This window comes from Takifugu rubripes, chromosome 6, assembly GCF_901000725.2.
Source record: "Takifugu rubripes chromosome 6, fTakRub1.2, whole genome shotgun sequence".
Taxonomy (NCBI): domain Eukaryota; kingdom Metazoa; phylum Chordata; class Actinopteri; order Tetraodontiformes; family Tetraodontidae; genus Takifugu; species Takifugu rubripes.
In genome coordinates, this window is record NC_042290.1 from 5,273,764 (window position 1) to 5,297,261 (window position 23,498).

General features: G+C 47.0%; 1 protein-coding gene across 1 annotated transcript in view; it reads left to right on the top strand.

The window, feature by feature from the left end:
• Positions 1-22,089, top strand: part of dym (dymeclin) — a 28,655-nt gene extending 6,566 nt beyond the window's left edge. Inside the window, exons 9-17 of the mRNA XM_003965201.3 lie at positions 3,597-3,782; positions 3,876-4,051; positions 4,647-4,772; positions 4,871-4,984; positions 5,067-5,161; positions 7,570-7,669; positions 15,213-15,395; positions 17,000-17,113; positions 21,193-22,089. Coding sequence (XP_003965250.1) covers positions 3,597-3,782; positions 3,876-4,051; positions 4,647-4,772; positions 4,871-4,984; positions 5,067-5,161; positions 7,570-7,669; positions 15,213-15,395; positions 17,000-17,113; positions 21,193-21,342 — 1,244 coding nt within the window. The 3' untranslated portion in view covers positions 21,343-22,089. The remainder of the gene's footprint in view (positions 1-3,596; positions 3,783-3,875; positions 4,052-4,646; positions 4,773-4,870; positions 4,985-5,066; positions 5,162-7,569; positions 7,670-15,212; positions 15,396-16,999; positions 17,114-21,192) is intronic.
• The last annotated feature ends 1,409 nt before the right edge of the window (positions 22,090-23,498 follow it).

The window sequence follows — 23,498 nt, forward strand, 5'->3', positions numbered from 1 at the left end:
AGATTCAACATCTTGTGACCACACTCCTGCACATTTTAGTGGAATGCAACCAATAAATAGAAGACCAGTGACTCATAATTTGGTAAAGATCTATTCTTGCTGCTAGTGTGAACCGTGGAATTCTTATAAAATAGCTGCAGTAAAATGAAAAAAACATACAATTTCATCTTTTCTTCAGTGGAGAGACAGAACTTTTGTCCTTGCTGTTCTGAGAGCTCAGTGGCTAAAAGTAATGGATCAGAAAAAACGGAAAATATGTGTATTAGGTGGTGATAGACTATGTGTATTGTGAGTGGGAGACTCGGGCCTGGTTCCCCCACAGATAAATGCTTTTTGTCAGTTGTTGGTGGCAGATTCCTATCAGTGAGCCATCAGCATTCACCCAGCCTGTCTGTCTGTGGCCAGCAATTGGGCCGATGAGTTATGGTGCCCTGTCCTGTTCTGTAATCCCCCAGAGCCTGTCTGTCTGCAGCCGCCTCCCTTATACACACACGCACAAACCAACAAAGACACAAGCTCTCTTATACCGAGAACTCTGAAACAACGCTTGTTTTCTTTAGCTGTCTCTGTGTCTTGTATGCACACAGTCATTGAGGATCAGCAGAATACACAAGTAGAAAAGCATAATTTAGAGAATGCACACGGTGGCCTTTATATTTACAGTCCTTTTCAATTTAATTTTGTAGCGATAGCAAATATTTAGCCAGTTACAGATACAGAAGAAAATATCTGAAGAGATTTTAGAGGTTAAAGGTGTGTTAACGTGAGACTTTTTAATCCTTAAGGGCTGTCCTTAGAGGGACTTGTCATCCAGAATAGCAATCATTGCAGTAATTGGGAATTATTTGGAAGAATTTGCATGTGTGATTGTAAACATTGCTAAAGTTTAGGCTCTTGTCTTTGGCTGATCTCCTCAGTTGTGCTTTACATTTTATCCACCGATTTGTTAAAGCAAAAGAGCCAAAATGAGTGTGTTCTCATGTAGAAGTGCATAAATGTTTAAATTCTCACTAATGGTGGTGGGTGGGAAACCAAGACAAAGGACCAGTTCATGACAAACCCAACCAACTTGGGTTACTGTCTCCCAGTAAGGCCAGAAGGATGGTCAATCATTTAACCATAACACACTTTCTGTCAAACGCACCGACCCCTACAGTGTGTGTGGTTAAATACGCTCCGTATTACAAGGTCAAAATTCAGGATGAATTGAATGTCTTAAAGATAAAATTATGGTGTAGCAACATAAACCAAGCACACTTGGCCAAAGTCCTGGCCCAGAGCCCTGATGTCATAACTCATTCATTGTTTTGCAAGTAAATAAGTAAGTAGTACAATCTGTCTGTCTCTGTTTGCTGGGCGTTCACATTTCTGTCTGTCTCTGTTCTAATTGTTAGCTTTTCCTATCTTAGCTCACCTCGTCCAGGCTTCCACAGGCTTTACTCTGCTTTGGGACACAATTTATATAAGAAACTACAAGATAACTTAACTTGGATTCTGCAGACTTCTGCAAAAGTTGGTTTTCTTAGAGGATTACCAATGAAGGAAAAAATGTGTTCCTTAGAGAATTGGGCAGCATTCTTTAAATTTTATATTATGTCGGCTTTGACTTTGACGCAATGCCCATTCAGAATGATGCCACTGGCAGCCGGCCAGTAGATTCAGCGATCCCTCAGGGAATCTGCTGCGTGCAACCTTTTTTCAAGAAATGCTCACAAAACTCTTTCACCACAATAGTTGTGGGGTCTCCACCCATGAGAAGGTGCTGTAAAGAGCTCTTTATTACATTTGTGTGAACAAAACAAGTGTTTTTCATTCCCTCGCCGCCATTGTTTGATATCGGCAGCCTCATTAGGAATGTTACTGGCTCATCCGAGTGCTTGAAAGGAATCTGGATTTGGTACAGATGTTGGACTCATGTGAAGCAGATGTGCAGATGTGATGACATATGCTTGGGGAAAGACTCTATTGTAACAGTTATGTATGACAGCATTTTGTCCTGTCAGCAGGACTAGGTCAAAATTTAAACGCTCGTTGTTCCAGGTTATTTGTTTGACTCTAATATGTAGCATGTAAGGAATGTGACAGCACCTGTAAGGATAGGGTTCAAGGGTCAAGGCCAGGGAAAGCCGTCACCCAAGTTCTGATGTCAGCGCGACTGACAAGTTGTCCATATGTGACCTTTTCGGCACTTTTCCTTTCCTTCTTGTCACGTCCTCTCTTTTTCCAGTGGGCGGCTGGCCAGAGCTGGAGCGGCCCGAGAAGGGTAGCATTATTGGGTTTGTGGAGGGTGGGCAGACAGGCCGAGGGAACCGAGCCAGACAGATAACAAACTGCACCCACTAAGGTAACATAGAGCGCCGCGCACGTTTGAGCGTGAGTGCAGGAAATGTGGCTGCGGACCGAACTCTCTGACACCGCCGGCCCAGTCTGTGTGGTGCCAGTGATGAGATGAACAGGGCTCCATCACCGTTTGGGCCTCTCTTACTCTCCGGCTCTTGTTTTCCTTCCACGGCTTTCTTAGAGGTAGACACAAAGAACTGCAGACAGAGACTGACCGGGAGAAACAACATCTGTGTGTTGGGGTTTTTCTTTTTTCACCGATGAGGTTCTTTGCTGGAATTTAAACAGACACATTTGGCTTGGTACTGGAGACAGAGACACATTTATACACACAGACTGGGGGTTGGAGTAGCTCTTCACCAGCCATTAGTGAATTTAGAGGCCCACCAATATATAAACTATGGATGGATGAGACTGTAAACACTCATATGTTGTTCAGATGAAGCTATTAACGAGTACAGAGAGTTGGTAATGGAGATGTTTTTGTTGTGTCTCCTTTAAATCATTACCATGAGAAGACACCTGGAAGTGATCACCCATTTTCTCCTTGATTTAATTTTAATCATATTGCAGAATGTCACTGCACACTCATCACTTTGCCTCTGTGCTGTCTTTGAACTTACACCCTCTGTGTTCGCTTCACTTACCCTAATCTCCTCTTGGTTCATCAACCAAGTAAACAGATGATTTGTGTGTTAGCCTGGATGGGTCCAGATGACTTCACTCACACCAGGAGTTAATATCGCCCTGCTCTTCACCCCCATTCCGCTAGATGGCACTAGATCCTCTCAACGTCTCACATTCAGTAGCTTGGTCAATGTGGACCTGCAGCACTGTTGTACCGCTGGTGCTCGGTTCCTGTCTCACTGTGGCCAGACGTGCAGGAGCCAGGCACTGTTGTCTTTGTGTGACTTTTCATGCTCCTCTTCCTGAAAGCTGCACTTTAGTAGCTCCGTTTTAAATTTATCTCTTTCTCAATCCCCAAACCAGCCAAACAAACCCCTCCAGATTACCAGTATTTCCAGGTTCTTCTTGTTCTGTGTTGTTTAAAAGTTGCAAATCATCGTCTGTGGTGACCTTGATTAGACTAATCTGCTGTTAAATTCCCTGTGCTGTCTATTGTCAATAAATTAACATGTCTTGATCACAATTACAATGAAAATGAAACCCGTCACTAAGGAAATTACTGGCTGAACGTGAAGCTCCCTTCAGTGGCTTTTCTTTATGTACCTGGATGTGCTCATCTCCATCTCCAGGTGGACTGTGGAGTGTCTTCACACTGGGTGGAGCTGGTAGCAAAGCAGGGATAGACGAGGAGCACAACCCGTTACCTTTGTCCAATCAGAGCCTTTTGTTGCTTCTGGTCTTAGCCAATCTGACAGATGGCCCCGACTGGCCCAACCCTTACCGACAAGCTATCACTTGTTTCCGAAACACGCAGGGTAATGTAAAAATATCCCGATCCATTGTGCATAAAAGAGACTTAATAATGTATGAAGTGGTAAAATAATATTAATGTTTCTCCCCACATGTAGACACGTCATCGTCTGCGGAGCAGCCTCACTCTTTCCAAATCAATTTCAACAGCCTGTACACAGCACTGTGTGAGCGGCAGCGGTCCGACCAGGCGACGCTACTTCTGTACACGCTGCTTCACCAGAACGCCAACATGAAGACATACATGCTTTCCAGGACGGACATGGACAATCTGGTGGGTAGGACCACGTCGAAGGCTGTTGTATCGAGGCAATTTCAGCCACATTCACCGCTCTGATCTGAAGACTCGCGCCAACTCTGCAGGCGGAACAATCGCAAAGATTGCTGTTAAGAATGAATCAAACCGAATGGTTAATCCTAAACAGAATGCATTATACAATCGTTGGTTACAAACATGGGGGATGGCCATCAAATCCTTTCATCTGGGACCAGTGCTATGGCTCAGTAAACAGTGAGGATGTATGCAGTGGCAGCTGGTGATGTTCTGTCCAGATGGAATGGTGCCAATTATTCTTTTCAGCAGAGTGAATTTATGGAGGCATTTCCTGAATGAAAGGCAGTCTTCGTGTGTCACACACACACCACGAATAATCGCCACCAAAAAACACTAAATCCTTTTGTAAAATTATACAGGGATTTTGACTAGATTGTTTAAAAAAAAAAAAAAGAGTTGATGACCAAATCCAACTATTTTCATGTCGGGACACTTGCACAATGTAGCGGCTCAGAATCAGCCGTGCTGAGAACAAGGATTTAATGAATGTCACTAGTGACACATACTCAGCCTCTTTCTCTTGTTTTCCTCTCAGGTTTTGCCCATCCTCGAGATCCTTTACCATGTGGAGGACAGAAATTCTCATCACGTCTACATGGCCCTCATTATTCTGCTCATTCTCACAGAGGATGATACCTTCAATCGCTCCATCCACGAGGTGGTGGGTAGACACAATCTGTGGGGCTTTGCTCACCTTTACGCATGTCGCCGTTGCATCGCGTCATTCTGAAGTTGTCTGGGTCCCTCTCACTTTCACAGGTGCTGAAGAACATCACATGGTACTCTGAGAGGTCCCTGACGGAGATCTCCCTCGGCAGTTTGCTCATCCTGGTGGTCATCCGCACCATCCAGTTCAACATGACTCGGACGAGGGTAGGCCGGCACGGTGGCGAGGGGGAGCAGGGATGTTTTCAGAAATGTGAACGTGTGTTTTGTGTGTTTCCATCCTGAGCAGGATAAGTATCTCCACACCAACTGTCTGGCTGCACTCGCCAACATGTCCGCCCAGTTTCGGAGTCTCCACCAGTATGCTGCCCAGCGCATCATCAGGTGAGAACACGCTGATAAAATAGATTCTCTTTTTTGCAGATTCTCTAATGTTTCGATTTTGTTGCAAGTGGTTTGGAGGTGCATATCTCCAGGCACTGCAGTATATAGCAGAAAAAATGTGCTTATGCTAAAATTGTCTTAAAAAACAAAGAAAGAAATGACCAAAATGTGTAATTTTTTGAGTGCATTTGAAGATGTGATAGGTCATTTTCTGCCAACACCAGCTTTAAACTATGATGAACGTCCTTGTCTTTGACAGTTTTTTATAAAGACTCGGTACTGAAAGATAAAATCTGATAATAAAGTAGAAAATGTCCTTCCAAATTTTTTTCTGACGTCTGCAGACAAGCCAAAGGAGAGAGGCAAGGGTGGAAATTTGTATTCACATGCAAGTACACCCATTCATTTTAATGATTCATTGATGAATCAGCACCAAATATGTATTGTTATATAATTTGGCAGTGGCCACAGCAGGAGAGAGAGGGAGATGAAATATTGAGTGAGTGGTGTGCATGTGCAGAGGAGAACATTAGATAGCCGGAGTGCGCTGAAAGGAACGGGCTTTTGGAGCCGACACAGACTTGAGAGAATAACACAGGAATCACACACGTAATTCTTGTGTGTTTGTGTACTCCAGGATCACAGGAAGGAATTCTTTCCTTCCTTCCACACACACACACACACACACACACACACTCAAGGATCCTCTTATCTTGCCGTCTGTGTCTATCCTATCTGTAACTCTCTGGTGTTTGGGGCCGTAGAGGAACACTGTCTGTGAATGTGTTTATGTCTGTTCTGTGGTGATGTAGAGCAACTGACTCCATGTCTGATGATGATGATAACGACAAGGGTTGGATTAGACCGGTCAGTTAGATACAGGGGATGTTCCGCCAGGCGCTCCAGATGTCTGCCGGACAGAGCTGAAGTGCACATGTCCTCCTTCCACATGCAGCCCTGACCTGCCTCAGACCCCTCTACTAGCATTCATTTGTAACTTTCTGTTTCTCCCCCACTTCTTTTACATTCTCCCGTTGATGTACTGTCCCTCCCTTTTGTCACCCTTATCCTTCGTATCCACTCATCCATGCTCCCTCGGTCACCTATTAAACAAATTGTCTGCAGACAGGACTGACAGGTTAGTTTCAAACATTGCCCAGTTGCGTTATGCAGTCGTGTGCTCTTTAAAAATCTTCTGTATCCTGTTTTAAATCAGTGACTCAAAGTTTGCCCGCACACAGGCAACAGCACACAGCTACGTCTGTGTGTCCGCATTCGAGAAAAGTACTTTGAGCTGGTGGGAACAGAGCACCTTAACATTTTCAGGACGTTGGGGCGGGTCATGTCTGTCAGTACTTCAGTCTCATATCGGATTCTGGAGGAAGGTGAGCGTGGTGGGACTCATCCTCGAGCTCCTGTCAGTCTTTACCTCTGCATAAACCAGCAGTGTGACAAAGCGGCCAGTCACAGTGATCACTGGTCCCAGGTGGAAGTAGGTTGGTGGTCTCTCGTTGTTTGACATGAGTTGTGTAGATAAGACGTAGACCTCCTGGAAGCTGCTGGGATTCCTCCATTCAGGTAACACTCAACCAATTACCCTGGATAACTTACAGCTAATAGAAGGGCAGGTGCAGCTCCAGGCATCTCACTGAGTTCTGTTTGTGCATCTGACTTTCTCATGTCCTTCACTTCTGCTGATTTTAATTATTTTTTTTAATCGCTAATTAACACACAACCAAACAGCCACAGCCTTGGGCGCCTGCAGAGATTCAAATTAACACATAAGTCAGGAGTCAACTGGATCACCTGAGAGGTCTCTTCAGCTCTGTTTTTAATCCATGTATCTGTAGCTTCACTGTTGTGTAGCTCTCGTAAATCTACCTTTAATGCTCACTTTATGAGTCAACGCTGCTTTTTAATGGGACTTGGGCGCATATATGCCATATTTACGCTTGTATCTCTGGCCCAACTCCTTGTAACCCAGGGTCAGCCAAGCGTGCTCTGAGACTTGAGATGATTTTGCCCCTCATTCGTGAGCAGTCACGCCATTCAGTCCACACAGCACAGAAAGGCAGTTAATCAACTCCTCACAGGATCGAGTCCCACGCCAAAATCACAACACACAACGTGGACAAAACATTTTCCAATGTCAGGGTAGAAATATGTCTTCTGGAGTCCATTGTTTTTGGTGTTCTGAGACTGATTATGATCAACTATTCTAATTATCATTAATCAGCAACTTCATTATGAAAACAAAACTGTTCTCTAATAATCTGTAAAATGTCTGTTACTAATAAAAGAGGATTAAAGGCTACTATTTTAGCAATTCCAGCATATAAATGTATTATTTTTTGGTCCCTTTGATGTTTCTACTCACATATCCTTCCCTCTCTCTGTATCTTCCACAGTTTATTTGCTTTGCTTTCCAAAAAGCACAACAAGGTTTTGGAGCAGGCAACACAGTCTCTGCGCGGTAGACAAGGAGACAACACAGCCCTGCCTGACTATGTGAGTAAGACGCACAATCTCTTCGTCCTCAGTCTAAACAGTGTTCAAGTTGCCCCAATATCCGTCAGGCTTCACTAAAAGAATCCAAGTTATCTGATGGCTGTAATGGTAGAACGTTAAAGCGGGATGGAGGGGTAATTTCATGAGCACGGCAAGAATGCTGGCATTACATATAACTGCATACATCTCCATCTGGCTGTCTCATTAGATTTACATGGGCTGTGTATGAGTTTAGGGGGGTTGGAGATGCAGTGGAAGGGTCCCCACAGATGCCCCGAGGTGACGGGCAAACGTGAGAGTTGGTGAATGCTCCTTCAACCGTGGACTGACTGTCTGATGAGGGCCTGCACACAGACGTCTATGTATTCACATAAAAATCAGGAAAATATAATTATCCGCTGATGTTTTGATGTTCCTCTGCCTCCGGGGCTTATTTTTAATGCTCTGTTTTGTCCAAAAGTATGAACAGCACTGCATAGGACGGGAAATTGAGAGGAAAGCATAAAAAGATTTGACTCTATGATTAAATTAGAGAATTTATTTGATGTAAACACACAGAATAATCCTGGAAGCAACAGTAGGAAAGGTCATAATGTTTTAAAAATATCGTCGAATTCTCCCCTCTGGTTGTGTTTTTAGGATTCTCAGGGGCACGTATGTGGTGGGATTGTTCAATGGGAAGTTTTTGTTTTCCAGAATAATGTCTGACGTCTAGTCTGGGTCATAGATGTTTAAGACACTTTTCTGATACTGCCGATATCCTTGAGCTTAGACTACACTAACTCGGTGTGGCATTGGTTCCCATGTCTACCACAAATCAGCATTTAGCTTGTTTACAATCTCCTGGTTAACTAAATCTGCTCATTTAAGCTCTGTGGCATCAGCACCTGAACACATTTCTGGGAATTTCAGACATTTAGTGTCGTAATGAATGCAAAGTTCCAAAGAAGCAAGACTCCAGCATCATACATCCAGTCCAAAGGAATCACTGTGTACTTGTATAATACAAAGTGAAATGAGCTAAACCTGTAGAGGCTTGCTCTGCTCCATCATTAATAGCCACGAGATTGGCGACTTCATTTTTGTGATTTAGGGCTCGTACTAGAGTCTAATTTGGTAACGCTGTAAATTTGAAAGACTGTAGCTTTAATCTTATCTGGGGAAGTTTAGGCAGCTGTATGGAGAGATGAAAAGGAGACGAGAAGAAATGGGCAGGCGCAGAGATGAAGAGAGGGAGGTATGAGAGGGGCTGGGTCTGAGATGAGCATCTGGAAACAATGTAATTTGGCAGTGTCTGGCTCTGGAGAGAGAACTAATGTTTGTTTAATGTGGGCTCGTCCTGGACATGTAATTGCTCTCTTCACAAGGGAGAGACTGAGAGGTGGATGAAAAAAACCCAAAAAAACGTCATCAAATACTCCGAGTTGTGGTTTAAAGCTGGGTGCGTTCTGCTCGTGCGTTTGCATCGCCCTCTTTTCTCTGTTTCTGTCAATTTCCCTCTTTTGATGTCTATCTCTGGGTCCCTGTCTCTCTTGTACGTGCACACACAATCCCACCCCCTTCCTCATTTGTGTTTGTGCTGCTGTGTCTGGTTAGTATCAGGAGCCAAAGAGTGAAGGGCTGGGGCCCCTTGATCCCCCTGGGGACAACCGGAGGCTCCGAGGATAAGCAGGGAAGCTCTCAATGGGGCCTCTCGATTGCGCTCTGCACCTCTGATTGCAGACTTTCCCTTGCCTTTTGAAATATGTGTACTGACATGCAGTATGTGCTCTTACACACAAACAACAACATTTGTGCTTTGCCTTGCATGCCGTTGCATCGTGTGTCGCTGTCTTTGCTTCCTACCGTTTGTAGTGGTGATGCTAATTCTGTGCTTCGTGGTGTGTTTACTGTTGTACATTTCTGGGAAGAGACTACAAGTACACATAGAGCCAGGAGCATGTTGGACCACCCTGCCTATGTGTTTATGTGTGGTGGCTGAGTCACAATCTGGGATGTCTTTTTAATAGCCGGAGAGTGGACGCGTGGTGTTAGCGCTGTAGCGTCGCTCCTCTTGTTTAGGGGAAAACGGCAGAGCCCCTGGATATGTCAACAGATGATAAACATTATGCCTTCTGTTTATTATCGGGGCTTTATGGCATTCACTGCTATTTTTCTAGGCTGCTGAACTGTTTGTAAAATTCTCAATTTTCCATTAGCGCAGCAATACCTCAGGGATAAGTAGCATTTTTGAAGTCAACCGCTGTGAAATCTGACAAATGCATGTTGACGGACGGCTCATTTCACGTTATTTTTCTGTTCAAGTTGATCCCAAAGAAAAGATTTGCTATAGTTCATTTTAAAGTGACCTGCCCAAGATTACTCAAACATCCTCATCCACAACTAATTAAACAAATAAAATGGAGGCTTTAATGTCCTCCAAAGAGCAAGGCCAGAAAACATTGCAGACCGCACAGCAGAGAAACGGCAAAAGAAAGAACCCTCAGCATTTCCACTAAAAAAGCTCATCCTCCAGTTAAAATAGCAAGCTTGGCTTTTGGATGTGAAAAACACTCCTTTGTGCTTATTATGTGTCTTCATAATTAAACACTCTGGCAGAGAATTGTTGTTTTCCTTTTTCAACTCAGATTTCACTGAATACATTTATTAGATTTATGAAATTTTGATGCCCCACTAATGCACAAACCCATTTCTTTTATTATTATTTTGTTACTAAATGACTTTCCAACATGCATTTTTAAAATGCTGCAGCTACATCGCCTGGTCAAATCCTTTTCCCTTTCTGCTGATTCCACGGTGCTAAAGGAGACACCAGGGAGGTAAAAATCACTCTCCTTCCATGTTTTGGTTACCTTAGATTGCGTGAAGTGTGAAAATGACAGCATCCCATCACATTTTTATGCCCGTTCCAACACAGATTTCCCCAAAGACTGATTGGGACGCTCGCACACCAGTAGAAATTACACACCTCGGAAAAAGCCGGAGGGCAATGATGGGAGGAGAAATCCACCAGAGTGACCAACTTTTTTTTAATGTCACACCATATCAAACTTCTAATGTATTCACTTCTGTTGAAGTTACTTCTGTATCGATCATGTGATGCAGTCAAAATTCCCGTGAAACGGAGGCAATTTTAACACTCAGCTGCCCCAAAAATGGAAAACGCACTTTGGTTTCTTCTGTAACCATCTTGTCTCATGTTTAGAAGTTTCCCATCAGTGCAAATCCTCTTTTATCATCATCTGCATGTTTTGTTTTTATTTAGTTTGACACATATCTGGAACCGAAGCAGATTCCCAGCAATCTGCATCTACTTAACACGTTCATCCATCTTCTGATAATCGCAGTTTATTCCAGATCAACGTCACAGGGCTGCTGGAGTCCATCCCAGCACACATGGGGTGAAAGGCAGGAAACCACCGCTGACAGCTCGCCACTCCATCGCAGAGCACACGGGCTGTTCACTCGCCCACCAGGGCAATTTGACTCCCCAATCAATTAATCTAAAGTTCACCTCTTTGTGGCAGGAAGCCACACATGCTTCACAGAGACACCCTGTCTGGGAAGTGAAGCTGAAAGCCTCTAGCTCCGAGAGGAATAAGACACACTTTAGACTCTAAAAACTAAAGCGTACCTTCAACCTGGAGGTAAAGCACCAACTGCTAACTGGGTCGGTGCAGATGCGATGGACATGGATCCATGTAAATGGAAAGATTCGACGCCATTTGCCCTTATTTAGCACATAGTATGTTGTTAACAACTTGATAATGAGCTCTGGGTTTATGCCACTTTTCCCCGGCTCTCTTAAAAGGTTAACACTGAATAAAATGTTACATAATTAGGTGGAGCTTTGATTGATGCCGACGAGTCTGGATCCTTGTGCTTCTCATTAAGGCTCTATCCCGCTGAGGCCTGACTCCCCCAACTCTTAATCTCCACAGTCTCCTCTATCATCACCACCCTGGTGCTGCTACAGGCCTAGTTGTTAGTGCGACCTCTTATTCTAGCTCGGTGTAAAACTGTCAGCCTCCCGTCCTGCATCTCTCTTGCTCTCTGTTTATTCTGGGGCAGTAGGAGTGCCACCCCTGCAGGCAGCAGGTGCTCTGGGGTCCTAATGATTGTCTGCTTCCAAATGTTAATTAGGGCAGCCCCGCTGCGCCCTGGTCTTTTCCTGATCGAGGCACTCCAAAGCGGAGCGCAGCTAGCGGCAGATCAATTAGCAGTGCCCACCTGTGTGTCAGAGTGCTCTCGCAGCTGTTGGCGGCGTCTCTTTTATCGCCATTGCTCCCGACATGTCCTTCTCCACTATTTCGCTGCAATCGAAGCGAGGCTCCGAGAAGGAGTTTGCGTGTTTAAACCCACATAATGAGGCGTCTGTCTGCAGCTATGCCAGACTCGATAGTTCACGGAGACACTGACGCAGCAATTGTCCATCGCCATCTTTCCTAAACAGAAGGAGACAGGAAGGCTGCATTATTCATGTCTCAGTTCTTCAGCCTTTGGCCTTATACCGAGCGTGTGTGCAACAAAGGATTTTTCTGTTGGTTCTGGTCTGACACGGGCACAAAATGGTGTGATTATGACATGGACATGGTGCCATAATGCAGGTCAGACGCTGACCTATTTAAAAACCCTCCCGAAAGACATGACAGTCTGGTTGCTTCTCAGCCAGTCTGACCCGCACTGGCTAAAGATGTGCTGTTTTTGGTTATTTTATCATCTCTTCCTTCTTCTTTTCATCTTTCTGCTTTAACCATAGGAAGAGAGCACATTTATATTTATAATTTTTATTGTTTTTGTGACTTTTCAATTTCTCATTTTCCACCTTTTGCACTTGAGTCTTTGTGTCTGTATCGCTGCGCCTTCGTGGCTGTCAGCAGCGTTTCTCAGTGCGTTTTGTTTGTCTGCCCTGCAACAGTCTGCAGCGAGCAGCAGGGCCAGCCAGAGAACCTCTAAGCTATTGGTTTAATGATTCCAGCTCCTACTTTGCAGGGATTTGCATGTCTGTGTTACTAAGCACTCTATCCACACATGCACAGTCGCAAAATAAAAAGTATGGATATGTCTGGTTTGTCTAGACGCATGTGGATAGAACCAAAACACTCAGTTACCACTGGGCTCTTTAAACCATATTTTCACTTCTCAATTAGATGGCGAGCGATGCGCAAACATGCAGACACATTTGTGCCCAGCACTTTTGAAGCAGTCGCTGTGGATTCGTGCGGTTACAAAGGCTTAAAAACCCCACAGTCTCTCTCACAGGCTTCCTGCTGGTTTTGTGTAAATGGTGAAACAAGTCAAACGGGATAGGATCATTGAGACTAATGATACAGCTTATGACAGTGGCCTGTGTGTTTCTGGGTGGAGAGGAGACATTAAACGGCGCCGTGAGTGGCTGTGACTAAATGACAATGAGAGGCGGGATAATGGCAAATGAGCACGGACGAAGACGGAAGGACGGGGGAAATACACACCCTCCAAACACGTCAGGTGCTTTTGTGACCTTCTTATGGTTGCGTTTTTGGCAGAAAATGAGAACAGCGCGAGAGAGCGGGGTGGCAACTGACAGAGGAGGAGCCAATGCATTTAAATCCTGTCTGGGTTTCAAGCAGACCATGGACCTCTTAATCTCATCCACTTGACAAACATACACACAGGGCCAGGCAGACGTCTAGCTAGCCTATTTTCATGTGACCTGAATTCCCTAGTGTGGCATTTTTTCCCCCTGCTGGGCTAATCTCATTAAGCTGGGTGCAGAGCTGGAGAACAAACAAACTAAGCATCTCTCACTCCGACTCTGCCTTCCTCTGTCTTTTGTCTCCTCTTCATCATATTCACTTTCTCCATCGCCCCCCCTCCCCGCTCTCCTTTTTTCCTCCTCTGCTTCCATTTTCCATTTTTGTTTCCGCCTTCCTTCCTCTCCCTCCCACTCACTTGTCTCCCCTATCTGTCCCCACTTTCTGTCTAATTATGGCTTGCCACAGCAGAACACAGGAGCAGATCTCGCCAGGCAGCGGAGTCTAGCAAACGAGGGCCAAATCTGCTCCTAGACGTACAATCAGTCCTTATTATAGCGAGCGCGGCTGTCTCTTTAGGTCTGCCTGTCGGAGCTTCGCACCATCGTCCCCAAACCTGGAGAAATGAATGCGGTCTATTTGGGCGCATCTTATTCTATAGCCAACGTGGTGCAGTTGTGTTTGGGTGAGGCCACACATCAAGCAAAATAATTTATAAGATAAGGACGCGTTTCTAAAGGACGGCAGAGGAGATGGAATATAAAATGCTACCTCAAGCACTTTTGTTCCACTTGGTTTCCCCGGATTGGAGGCGGAATCTTAACTTCCAATCAGCCTGCTGCTGCATTCTCTCTGTGTTGAATCTGGTCTTAGCCGGTATTACAAATTTCTTGTTCAAAACAGGTCGCCATGGGAGCAATGTGGTGCGTTATTAAAATCAATCCTTTAGGACAAGTTTTGCATGTGGAGAACTTGCTCCAGAGTTTCTCCTGGTGCATAGGAAGCAAGATCTTTCTTTAAAATCAAAGTTTCACTGAATTAAGTACTTCGTTACATTAAACATTCAACCGGCTTGCTCAGCAGTTTTTTTTTTTAAATTCTCTCTCACGTATTCCACAACGCCTCCGGGAAAATCTCAAGCCTTAAGTTAGGCAGCCATGAGCGCAGTGCGGATGAGCAGTAAGGTGAATATTCCCGTAAAGCAAGATTGAAATTGCTCAAATTTTGGTTTGATTGGAAATTGTTGTCATCACGCGTGCGTCTTATCTCCAACGGCGTCGGTGCACCTCTGCTGCGGCGGTCAGACCGCAGGGAAATATGGATCATGTGCTGACGGGCATTCATCAAGTCATTGTCGCCTGTTTTTTTAATCTCTTTAAAGATTATTAGTTTTCCCACCGCCTCATTGTCATTTCCTCTCCGCGTCATCCCGGAGCGAGACACGTGGGACGTTATCTTGTCACGGTGGCGTCCGTCTGCCCGTCTGTCTGCTTCTGTGGCCGCATTGTTTTGAGAGCAGTAAATAGAGAACATTGTCTGATAAAATCTTTGTTTTCTGAATAATGGTTGTTTGCAAGTTCCTCAAATTGAGCCGCCGATGTGTTCCGTGTTAAGCATCAGAGCGAGTTTCGTGGAACCTCTCTGTGTACCCTCATTGTGCTGTCACTGAGACGTGTGACTGCGGTTTTATTTATCCACTTTGTTTAAAGACGTTTCTGGCCCCTTTCATGGTTCCCTCCCCTGCTTCCACGTCACCTGGCACTGGCTGCTGGTGTCGCAGCCCTGGAGGAAACACGGTGTGACATGACCCGCTCTGTACTCCGCAAGGTCAACTATCTGTCACTCCTTTAAGACCTTGGCTGACAACTTAGCAGCATCTTTCATCCCTCCTTCCCTCCCTTTATCCACCCCCTTCCCCCTGCTGATCAGTCTTATCAGGAAGCAATCATTCAAAAAGAAAACATCATTATAGGTGAAGGCAGTGTAGTGGGAAACCAATTAACCTTTACATCCTCCCTCCCCCCCAGGCCCAGGACCTGAATGTGATTGAAGAGGTGATCCGCATGATGTTGGAAATCATCAACTCCTGCTTGTGCAACTCTCTGCACCACAACCCCAACCTGGTCTACGCGCTGCTGTACAAGAGGGAGCTCTTTGAGCAGTTCAGGACCCACCCCTCCTTCCAGGACATCATGCAAAACCTGGACACGGTGAGTGGACTCGGCCCCAGGCAGTCGCCCAGATGCAGTATATTGAGACTATTTAAGAAGCTGCGGGGGCTCCTAAAAAGGTCCCACTTTGGAATCCAGTCTGGTCACTGAAACAGGAGGGAACATTTGATATCGATGTGTAGTAAATTTAAAGAAGCTTGGTCCTTGAAAGCCTCCCATCCTGCCCTTGTTTGTTTTGCACCATTGGAAATGTCAGACTTCTCCCGGTTCCCCTCCTGGGCTTCCCTGACATCTCAGGGAAAGTTTGAGAACGCCTGGACTCGGGGTTAGCACAGAGTGCTGCCGTACTGTACAGCATCCTGAGAGTTCTGTGGGCTGGAGCTGTATTGATGAATTAATCAGCCCCCTTGTGTCAAGAGGCTCTCTGAAAATTCATTCCGTGTTTTGTGCATGGAGAAGAAAGGAATGAAGCCAGAGACGGCTGTCATTGATGGCAGTTTTAGTTGAAAGGGGAGGAAATGAAGCTCGGGTGTGCACCAGGGCCTTGTGTAATGGATGGGGGGGGGGGCTCCTGTGTTGCCATGAGCTTTGCTGTTATCCATAAGCATGAGGGGAGGAAGTGATGTAGAATCCTGGAGTTAAGTCAGACTCCCTCAGGCTATTCTCTGAAGTCCCTGCGCTTGCAAATCCATGTGTGTGAGCATGAGATTCATGCTGAGGAGGGGGCTTCTCTGCGTCTCTGAATTAACCCCGTATGGGAGGCCCGAAGAGTTAATGAAGAGATTAGTATTAGATGGATGTAGACACACACGCGCGGCGCCCGTGTGTGCCGAGGCTGGTTTGAACTCTGCAGAGCCGCCCCAGAATACGAATGGAGAAAACCCCGCCTGCAGATGCAGCTACCACTGTTGGTTTGGCAAAAAGAGGGAAGCATTAAAAAGAATCAGTAATACCTAGAGTATTTTTTTTTTTTAATTACCAAATATAAAGCGTCTCTCAGGGGGAGAACGTAGCGCGGCGCCAAAAACACAGTTTTCCTTGATCTCTTGTTCGGGATTAGGCCCAGAAGGCATCGGATCATTTGAGCTCCAGTGGAGTGCTTACTTTAAGTTTGATGAGACGCACTCAAATCCAACGGTGAGTGTGTAATCTAAAGGGCTGTATGGATTTACAGAATTTTCTGCATCTGTAGCCCAAAGGGGGAGCCGGCCCACGTTCATATGCATTTCAATTCCAGCAGCTGCACTCGCAGAGCAGTTCATGAATTTATATCAGCCTGTTTGAAACGATTCCCAATTAATATCGTTAGTATAACAATTCCCTCCGTGGTTCTCTCGGATTTCTGAGGAGTGAAAACACGATACAGATGCTGTAGTACTCTCAGACCGAGCAGGGGAAAAACTAGCCGGTGCTAACTGGATGGTGATCAGGTTGGATGGTTCGCCAGAGTCGGGTGATTAATTGAAACCATCCAGATGCTCCTGTGTTTGAAACATGTTACTCACGGTGTCATCATACCGGGCGTGGCTGCTGCACTGTCAGTGCCACAGCCCCAAACATGGAAATCAACACCGTCCAACAGCGGGATGACATAAGCGAGTGTGTGTCTTTGACCTTTCCTCCCTGTTTTTCTTCCCGTGAAGGTGATCGGCTTCTTCGGCCAGCGGCTGGAGCAGGCTGGGAGTGACCTCTCAGTCGAGAGGGTTCAGGAGGTCATCATGAAGGGAGCTCAGGCCCTGCCCACAGACAGGCTGAAGGTAAATCAGCCTCCCCCAACACACACACACACACACACACACACACACACACACACGTGAAATGTGAGAGCAGCTGAAGTCAGCCTGTGCAATGGGCCAACATGGCTCTGACCAGTGTTGCTGGGGACGTGAGACCAGGAGTTTTGCTCCCCGGCCAGGTGAGAGGAGGCGAGTGCACGGCTGGGGGGGGCTGGAAGAGCCAGTGGGACAGCAGACAAAAGGCTAAAGCCCAGTTCTCATTAGCATGATTGCCCATCTTCATTTCATCTTCGCTGCGCTACATGTGAACACGTAATGACATTTCAAGGAGATGCTGTGGGGGGCACTTTGTCATGGGCATATATGAACAGGAGGAGAGGGTGGAGTGCGGACATAAATCTGCCACCGCTCCTCATTACTCCACTCTCCCAACACTCCTGGTGGGTTCGCTAACCCCCGCCCTTCCCGCTGCTCCTCCATTAATCAGTCAGGAAATATGTAACCAGCAGTCTCCCCTCTTTGCTCCTCACCAGCGCACAAGCTCCTAATTGCACGCTTCATCATGTGTTTCATGTTCTATACTTGGCGGCGGGCTGTGAGGCATTTGTCAGGCTATCCGATGCGGAAGAGGGATGGCGCGGGGCCACGGGCGCATCCGTGCGCACCCTCTCGGCAGCTTCAGGCTTTAATGCAGCCATCAACCGCAGGATTACGCATGGAAACGGTGTAACCCCTCAACGTCCTTCAGTGATGAGGCTGAACCTGAAGCGCACGCTCACATACGTGCGCACGTGCGCTCCCCAGGCCTTCTCCCCCTCTAGTTAAGTCTTGTATCGACTCTGCGCCACCCGAGCGCTATGCGGCTCCAGGGGGTGACACGCAGCAGAGAGAATCTCCCGCCAACGTCTCCCCAGGGTGACGTCTCCGCTCCATCCTGATGCCATCGCTCACACAAACAGCCGCCTCCCTGCCCCCCCCCCGTCTGCCTTATGAGCCCTTTTTGGAGTTTAGCTCCCAATGCAAGAAAAAAATCCATGGGAGGGATTAATGTTGCGTAGAATGATCTATAAATTGATGGTTGCTCAATAAAAGCTTTTAGGAATGCCGCTGTCTGGATCTGCTTTTCCATGAACCGCGGAGAGATTAAGATGTATTAGCTGCGGATGCGTTCTCAAATACTCTCCCCTGTGTTTATAACGGTGTAAACACTTTCAAAGATTAAATCATCACCTGTTAGCAGGAGACATGCTAGCATTTGTAAATGAAGAGTTTCCGGGGGGAGAGGCTGACTTTAATTGTTATTTTATGGTCTTGAGATCCATCATTAGCGGGTGGCTGGTGGCTGCGCCAGAGGATCGGCTCCATCAGCACCTCCTGCCTCACGCCCCGCCGTCCCTCTGGGGGCGCTGACATCATCGTTCCTGAGACAACCGTGTGTCAGCGTTTTGGGTAAACTTGGTTTCTTTAAGACAGATGACTGAAATATCACCAGAATATTGCCGGCTTCATGTGCAGCCCGTCTGGCTCCGAGGGGTAACTCTGATAAATACCCCACGTTTATGCGTGCAAGAAAATGGGAACGGCTGAGAGGAGATGTGAGTCACTCTCACACGGAAGGGTTAGAGGAGCGGCCGGTTGCCGTAAAGGAAATCATTTCTGCATTTTACTGACCAAACAGAGCTGTTGTTTTAGGTGAGGTCCAGCCTGTGGACAGAGGCTCTGCTTATTTAAGGAAGTTAGGAGGCATTCTTAGGGAAAGATGCAAATTAGCAACTGAAACAAAAGGTTAAAAGTCGTTGTTCAAATGCCTCGAGGGCGCCCATCAACAGCTTGTCATTCAGGCTTTGTCAGGAAGTGTGTTGTTTCAGGGTGTGTGAGGCCGGGTCGAGTCGCTCTCATGGCCAGAGCCTGTGGAATGTGTTGTTTAGCCCCACCGGCTGAAATCTGCTTTATTGAGCAGCGATAGCCTACAGACTCTCTGGCTCCGGAGGAGGGGGCGGCTGGGGGAGCTTCCAAGCTGTTACTGAGTACCTGCCTGAGCCTTCAGAGGTCGGGTGGCCGGGCAGGGGGATTTACCCACACACACTCTCACACACACCCATAAAAATCCATAAAAAGTGCAACAAATAATCACAGAGTTGATAAAATTGTGGGTGTGTGTGGGTGTGTGTGTGTGTGTGTGCGTGCGTGCGTGCGTGCGTGCGTGTGTGTGTGTGTGCGTGTGTGTGTGTGTGCGCCACATTCCTCCCTGTCTGGCCGAGCTCTGACAGAACAGCATCAGGGAGGGCGGGAAGGGAACACGCAGTCCCGACTGAAGATATGAGGCCAGCCAGTCAGTCTGTGCTCAGGGGCGAGGGCAGGACCCACCAGGACCCGGAACTAACTGATATGAGCCCGGGCCAAGTGGGTCCAGACAGCTGCAAGACTGAGACCAACCCGGAGGAGGGGGGGAGGAGACAGAACCAGGGGCCGAGACAGCGTTAGCCGTCTGGGGATGTTCCGATTCCTCCATTTTAGTGGCTTCCTGCAGCTATCAATTCCTTTGTGGTTCTGTCTCGTGTCGACGCAGGAGAGAAAAATGTTTGCCTTTGTGATTTAGCGGCCATTTTTCTTTTTCTCATTTCGTGCTCAGTATCTGGTGAAGATGGTGGAATGTGCACACGGGACCGTGTTTTCCTGCCGCCCGGGTTCATATTTTCTCCTCCACTCAGCACTTGTCTCGTCAAACTCTCATTTTGATATAAGATGTTTACTATCTTGGCGCGAGGTGCATCATTTTCTTGTTCTTTTCAGTCTCTCAACAGCCTGTAAAAGCATGTAGCGCCTGCTTTACCGCCTTTCCCAAGGCCACCCTGCTCCTATGCCTCCATCATTAAAGGAGGTTGTGACGCTCCAGCAAATACACACATCCACTTTTTTGTTTATAGTTTGGATGTGGAACAGAAGAAATTGTGCATTAACTACACAGAAATGTTAGCGTAGTTAGCCACTTCCTGTTTCTTTATGCTGAACTAGCTCACTTCATGGAATATTTTGTCCTTGCCGGTTCTGTTGTCCTGATTCTGGATCATTTCATCCTTTAATTACACAATAAATATGGTTGGGAATGGCCACTGGGGAGCTCGCAGTCGAGGCTTCTCCGCCTGCGGTGTAAATCGCTGATGATGCTGGGAAGTTCGATTCCTTTTGATGGAGCATAAAACATGAAATGTTGTTCGTTCGGTGTCCTGGAAACACAGAAAACCATAATGTTCAACCTGATATTGCCACAGCAGCTCGTGTGAGGCCGTAGACGCGCAGTTATGAAAACAATCACTTAAATAGGCTCCACGGCAACCGCATGGGCCCGCACGCGTTATGGTGCATCTTTATGGGATGTAATCAATGAGCGGGGATTCCAACATCCCCTTTGAATAACGCATCATTTAAATGGAAACGCGGGTGAGGTAACGGCTGCTCTCATGCACATTTGATGAGTCGGTCATCTCGTCTGCGCCAGTCACCTACACACAGATGCCAACCCCATAATACAGCTCCTGCATTGTGCGTCGCCGTGACAATGGCGCGGTGTGGTCTAGCCTCAGCAGCCTGGCATATGGCCTGTGACCCCCGTAGCCCCTCTGTCTGTGTCATTATGATACTGCTAGCTGTGAATAGAGCCAGTCAGGACTCAATAAAGGCCCTCAGCGTCTGTCTTTCACTGCAGACTGATTATGGGATGCGTTGGTGCATACACGCGCACGTGTAGACAGGAGCATATAATGAGGTCCCATACTGTATTATTGATGCGCTTCTTTTACTACCTACCTGCTGTTCAGGGGCTTGTTTTGCTCCCGATGCTTCTGGAAAAAAGCTATAAGCAGGCACTTTAAAGGGAAGCTCTGTGTCTCATATGACGGTGAGCGATGAGTTAGTCGCCGCACTTCAGGTTCATGTGGTTTTAAAGCGAAAGGCAGCCAAGACGAAAGTTAGGGGACGGATTCTCCGCGTTGGAAATGTGGAAAAAAAAACTAGCCAAATTGAAGATGTATTATGAAAATTGTGTCCTTTGTGGGTGATAATAATTTTCCACATCTTGTTTCTCTTTTCTGGACGGACAGAAGTTTCCAGAGCTCAAGTTCAAATACGTGGAGGAAGACCAGCCGGAAGACTTCTTCATCCCCTACGTGTGGTCGCTGGTCTTCAACTCGGCGGTCGGCCTCTACTGGAGCCCTCATGGCATCGAGCTCTTCAGCATGGACTCCAGCTGAACTGTTTATTATGAGAAAGACTGTGTGTGTGTGTGTGTGTGTGTGTGTGTGTGTGTGTGTGTGTGTGTGTGTGCTGTTTTTGAAAGTGCCTCAGTCTTGTACAGTAGTTTTTTTCCTCCTTTGCATCATCCCCCCCCGGCTTTGACCCCTCCCTCACGCCGTAGCGGCGTCGGAACACGGCGCGGCGTTCGCCCTCCCGTCGCCGCCTTGCTAAGAAAGAAAAGGTCAAGTGAAGCGAGGCTACCGAAGTGTTACACGCCGCTCCGATAAACATCCCGTAAACACTCACACGCCGCAGCTTTCACACGTTCAGGAGGACTTCTGTATGTTTTAGGCGGCTTTCTTCCTTTAATTCCGTTTACGTTAACAGGCGGCTGCTCTGACCATCCCCCCCCCCCCCCCTCCTCCCCGTTGCTTCCAGCCACTTTTAGACTTTCAAACCGCCTCTGCTGTTTCTATAGACAAACACTTAGCGAGGACAAGTCTTTGAACCTCCCGTCCCGACCCGTCCGGCATCGTCACACTCATCGCTTGAGTTGCTTTATTTGCGTGTTAGAGAGGCTGTGTATTAAAGTATTTATTTTCTTGTATATTTTTTATATGCCCTCCTCACGGAGCGTGAATGCGAGCGAACGGCGGTACGGTCATGTCATCCGATGCTTCCCCGCGACACCACAGCAGCTGTAACTTTGTGGCAGTTCTTTCAACAAATAGGAGTTTGAATAAAAATCGAGTGAAACCGGCAAACGTGTCACATGACTGAGTGAAAAGAAGCAGAAAATCGGGATCTTCATCTGAGGCCTGGGTGTCTAGACGCCGCCGCTCATGAATACGCAGGGCGCTGCAGGACTGGGCGCCCCTTGTTGCCCTGGCTGCCGCAGAGGCAGCACAAAACGCAGGCATGAAACCACTCTGGGGGGAAAAGTTGACGGCACAAAGGCCCCCACTGTGGCCGGGTCTCCCACTTCCCCGGAGAATTTCATGCCTTTTATTCTCCGCTGTATCGATTTCCATGGCTGAAAGTCTCTCACTCTCTCCGCCGACATAATGGGAGTCGTTTCATGTAAAACTCGGCGTGTTTCCGTTGAGGGGGGTCTTGTTGGTTACAGTGAGGCGCCGCCTGAGGTCAGACCGCCCGAACGCTGGCTCACCTGCTTTCATCTCCCTTAGACCTCCACCAGATGGTGGGGGGGGGGGCTCCTTGGTCAGACGTGTGTGTTGGCGTTCCTGTTTTAGATGACAGCAGGGAGATGAATGGTGTGTGTGTGTGTGGTGGTGGGGGGGAGGGGGGTTACTTCTTTTAGAGGTCGCTGTTGCGTTTGCCTCAAGGTCAAGGTCACGTGCCGGCAGGACGTCAAAGAAGCGGAGCGCAGGAACCTGGGGGCTGGGGGCCGAGGCCTGGAGGATGGAGCGGTGGCAGCCGTCCCCTGTTCATCCTGCCCAGCGGAACAGCTACCACTTCCTGGTTGTTGGGAAATATGGTGAACATCCAACAGTTGGGGGGGGGGGGTATAAGTGAGTTTCCTTTTTCTGCTGTGGGCACGGCAGCTGCAGCCTCTGGGCCTGTTAGATGAACGTCTGGGATTTATTTGCACTAATTTCCAATATCTTCTGATTGTTTGAGAAGAGTTTTCCTAAGTCATCAGAAGGAAGCTTTAACCACACGGAGCGTTCTCATCAGTCACCGACCGGTTGAATCAGAACTCATCTTCCTAACTCAAAGCCCAATATTCCTAACTCAAAGCCCAATATTCCTAACTCAAAGCCCAATATTCCTAACTCAAAGCCCAATATTCCTAACTCAAAGCCCAATATTCGCCACTTTAAGGCTTTTCCCCGACTCTCCTCTGGTGAACGGAATCGAGATTTGGCCAAACGAATGTCTCCTACCACCATCTGGGCAAACGTGAGCCGCTCTGAAACTGACATGGATGCATTTTAGGATTAGGAAAGGATGAAACGCCAGGGTTCATCATTATTATTGTTAGGATGTGACATTTACCAATGCAGGTGGTTTTCAGGCTGTTTCCTTTATCAAACCGTTGGAAGAGGAGAAGCCTCCGTTATCTTTTTTAATTAAAGTTGACTTATTTTGTTGTCCTTATCTCGATGGCGAGCTCGCCGCGGTTCAGACAGAATCGGCCCGTTTGATTGCA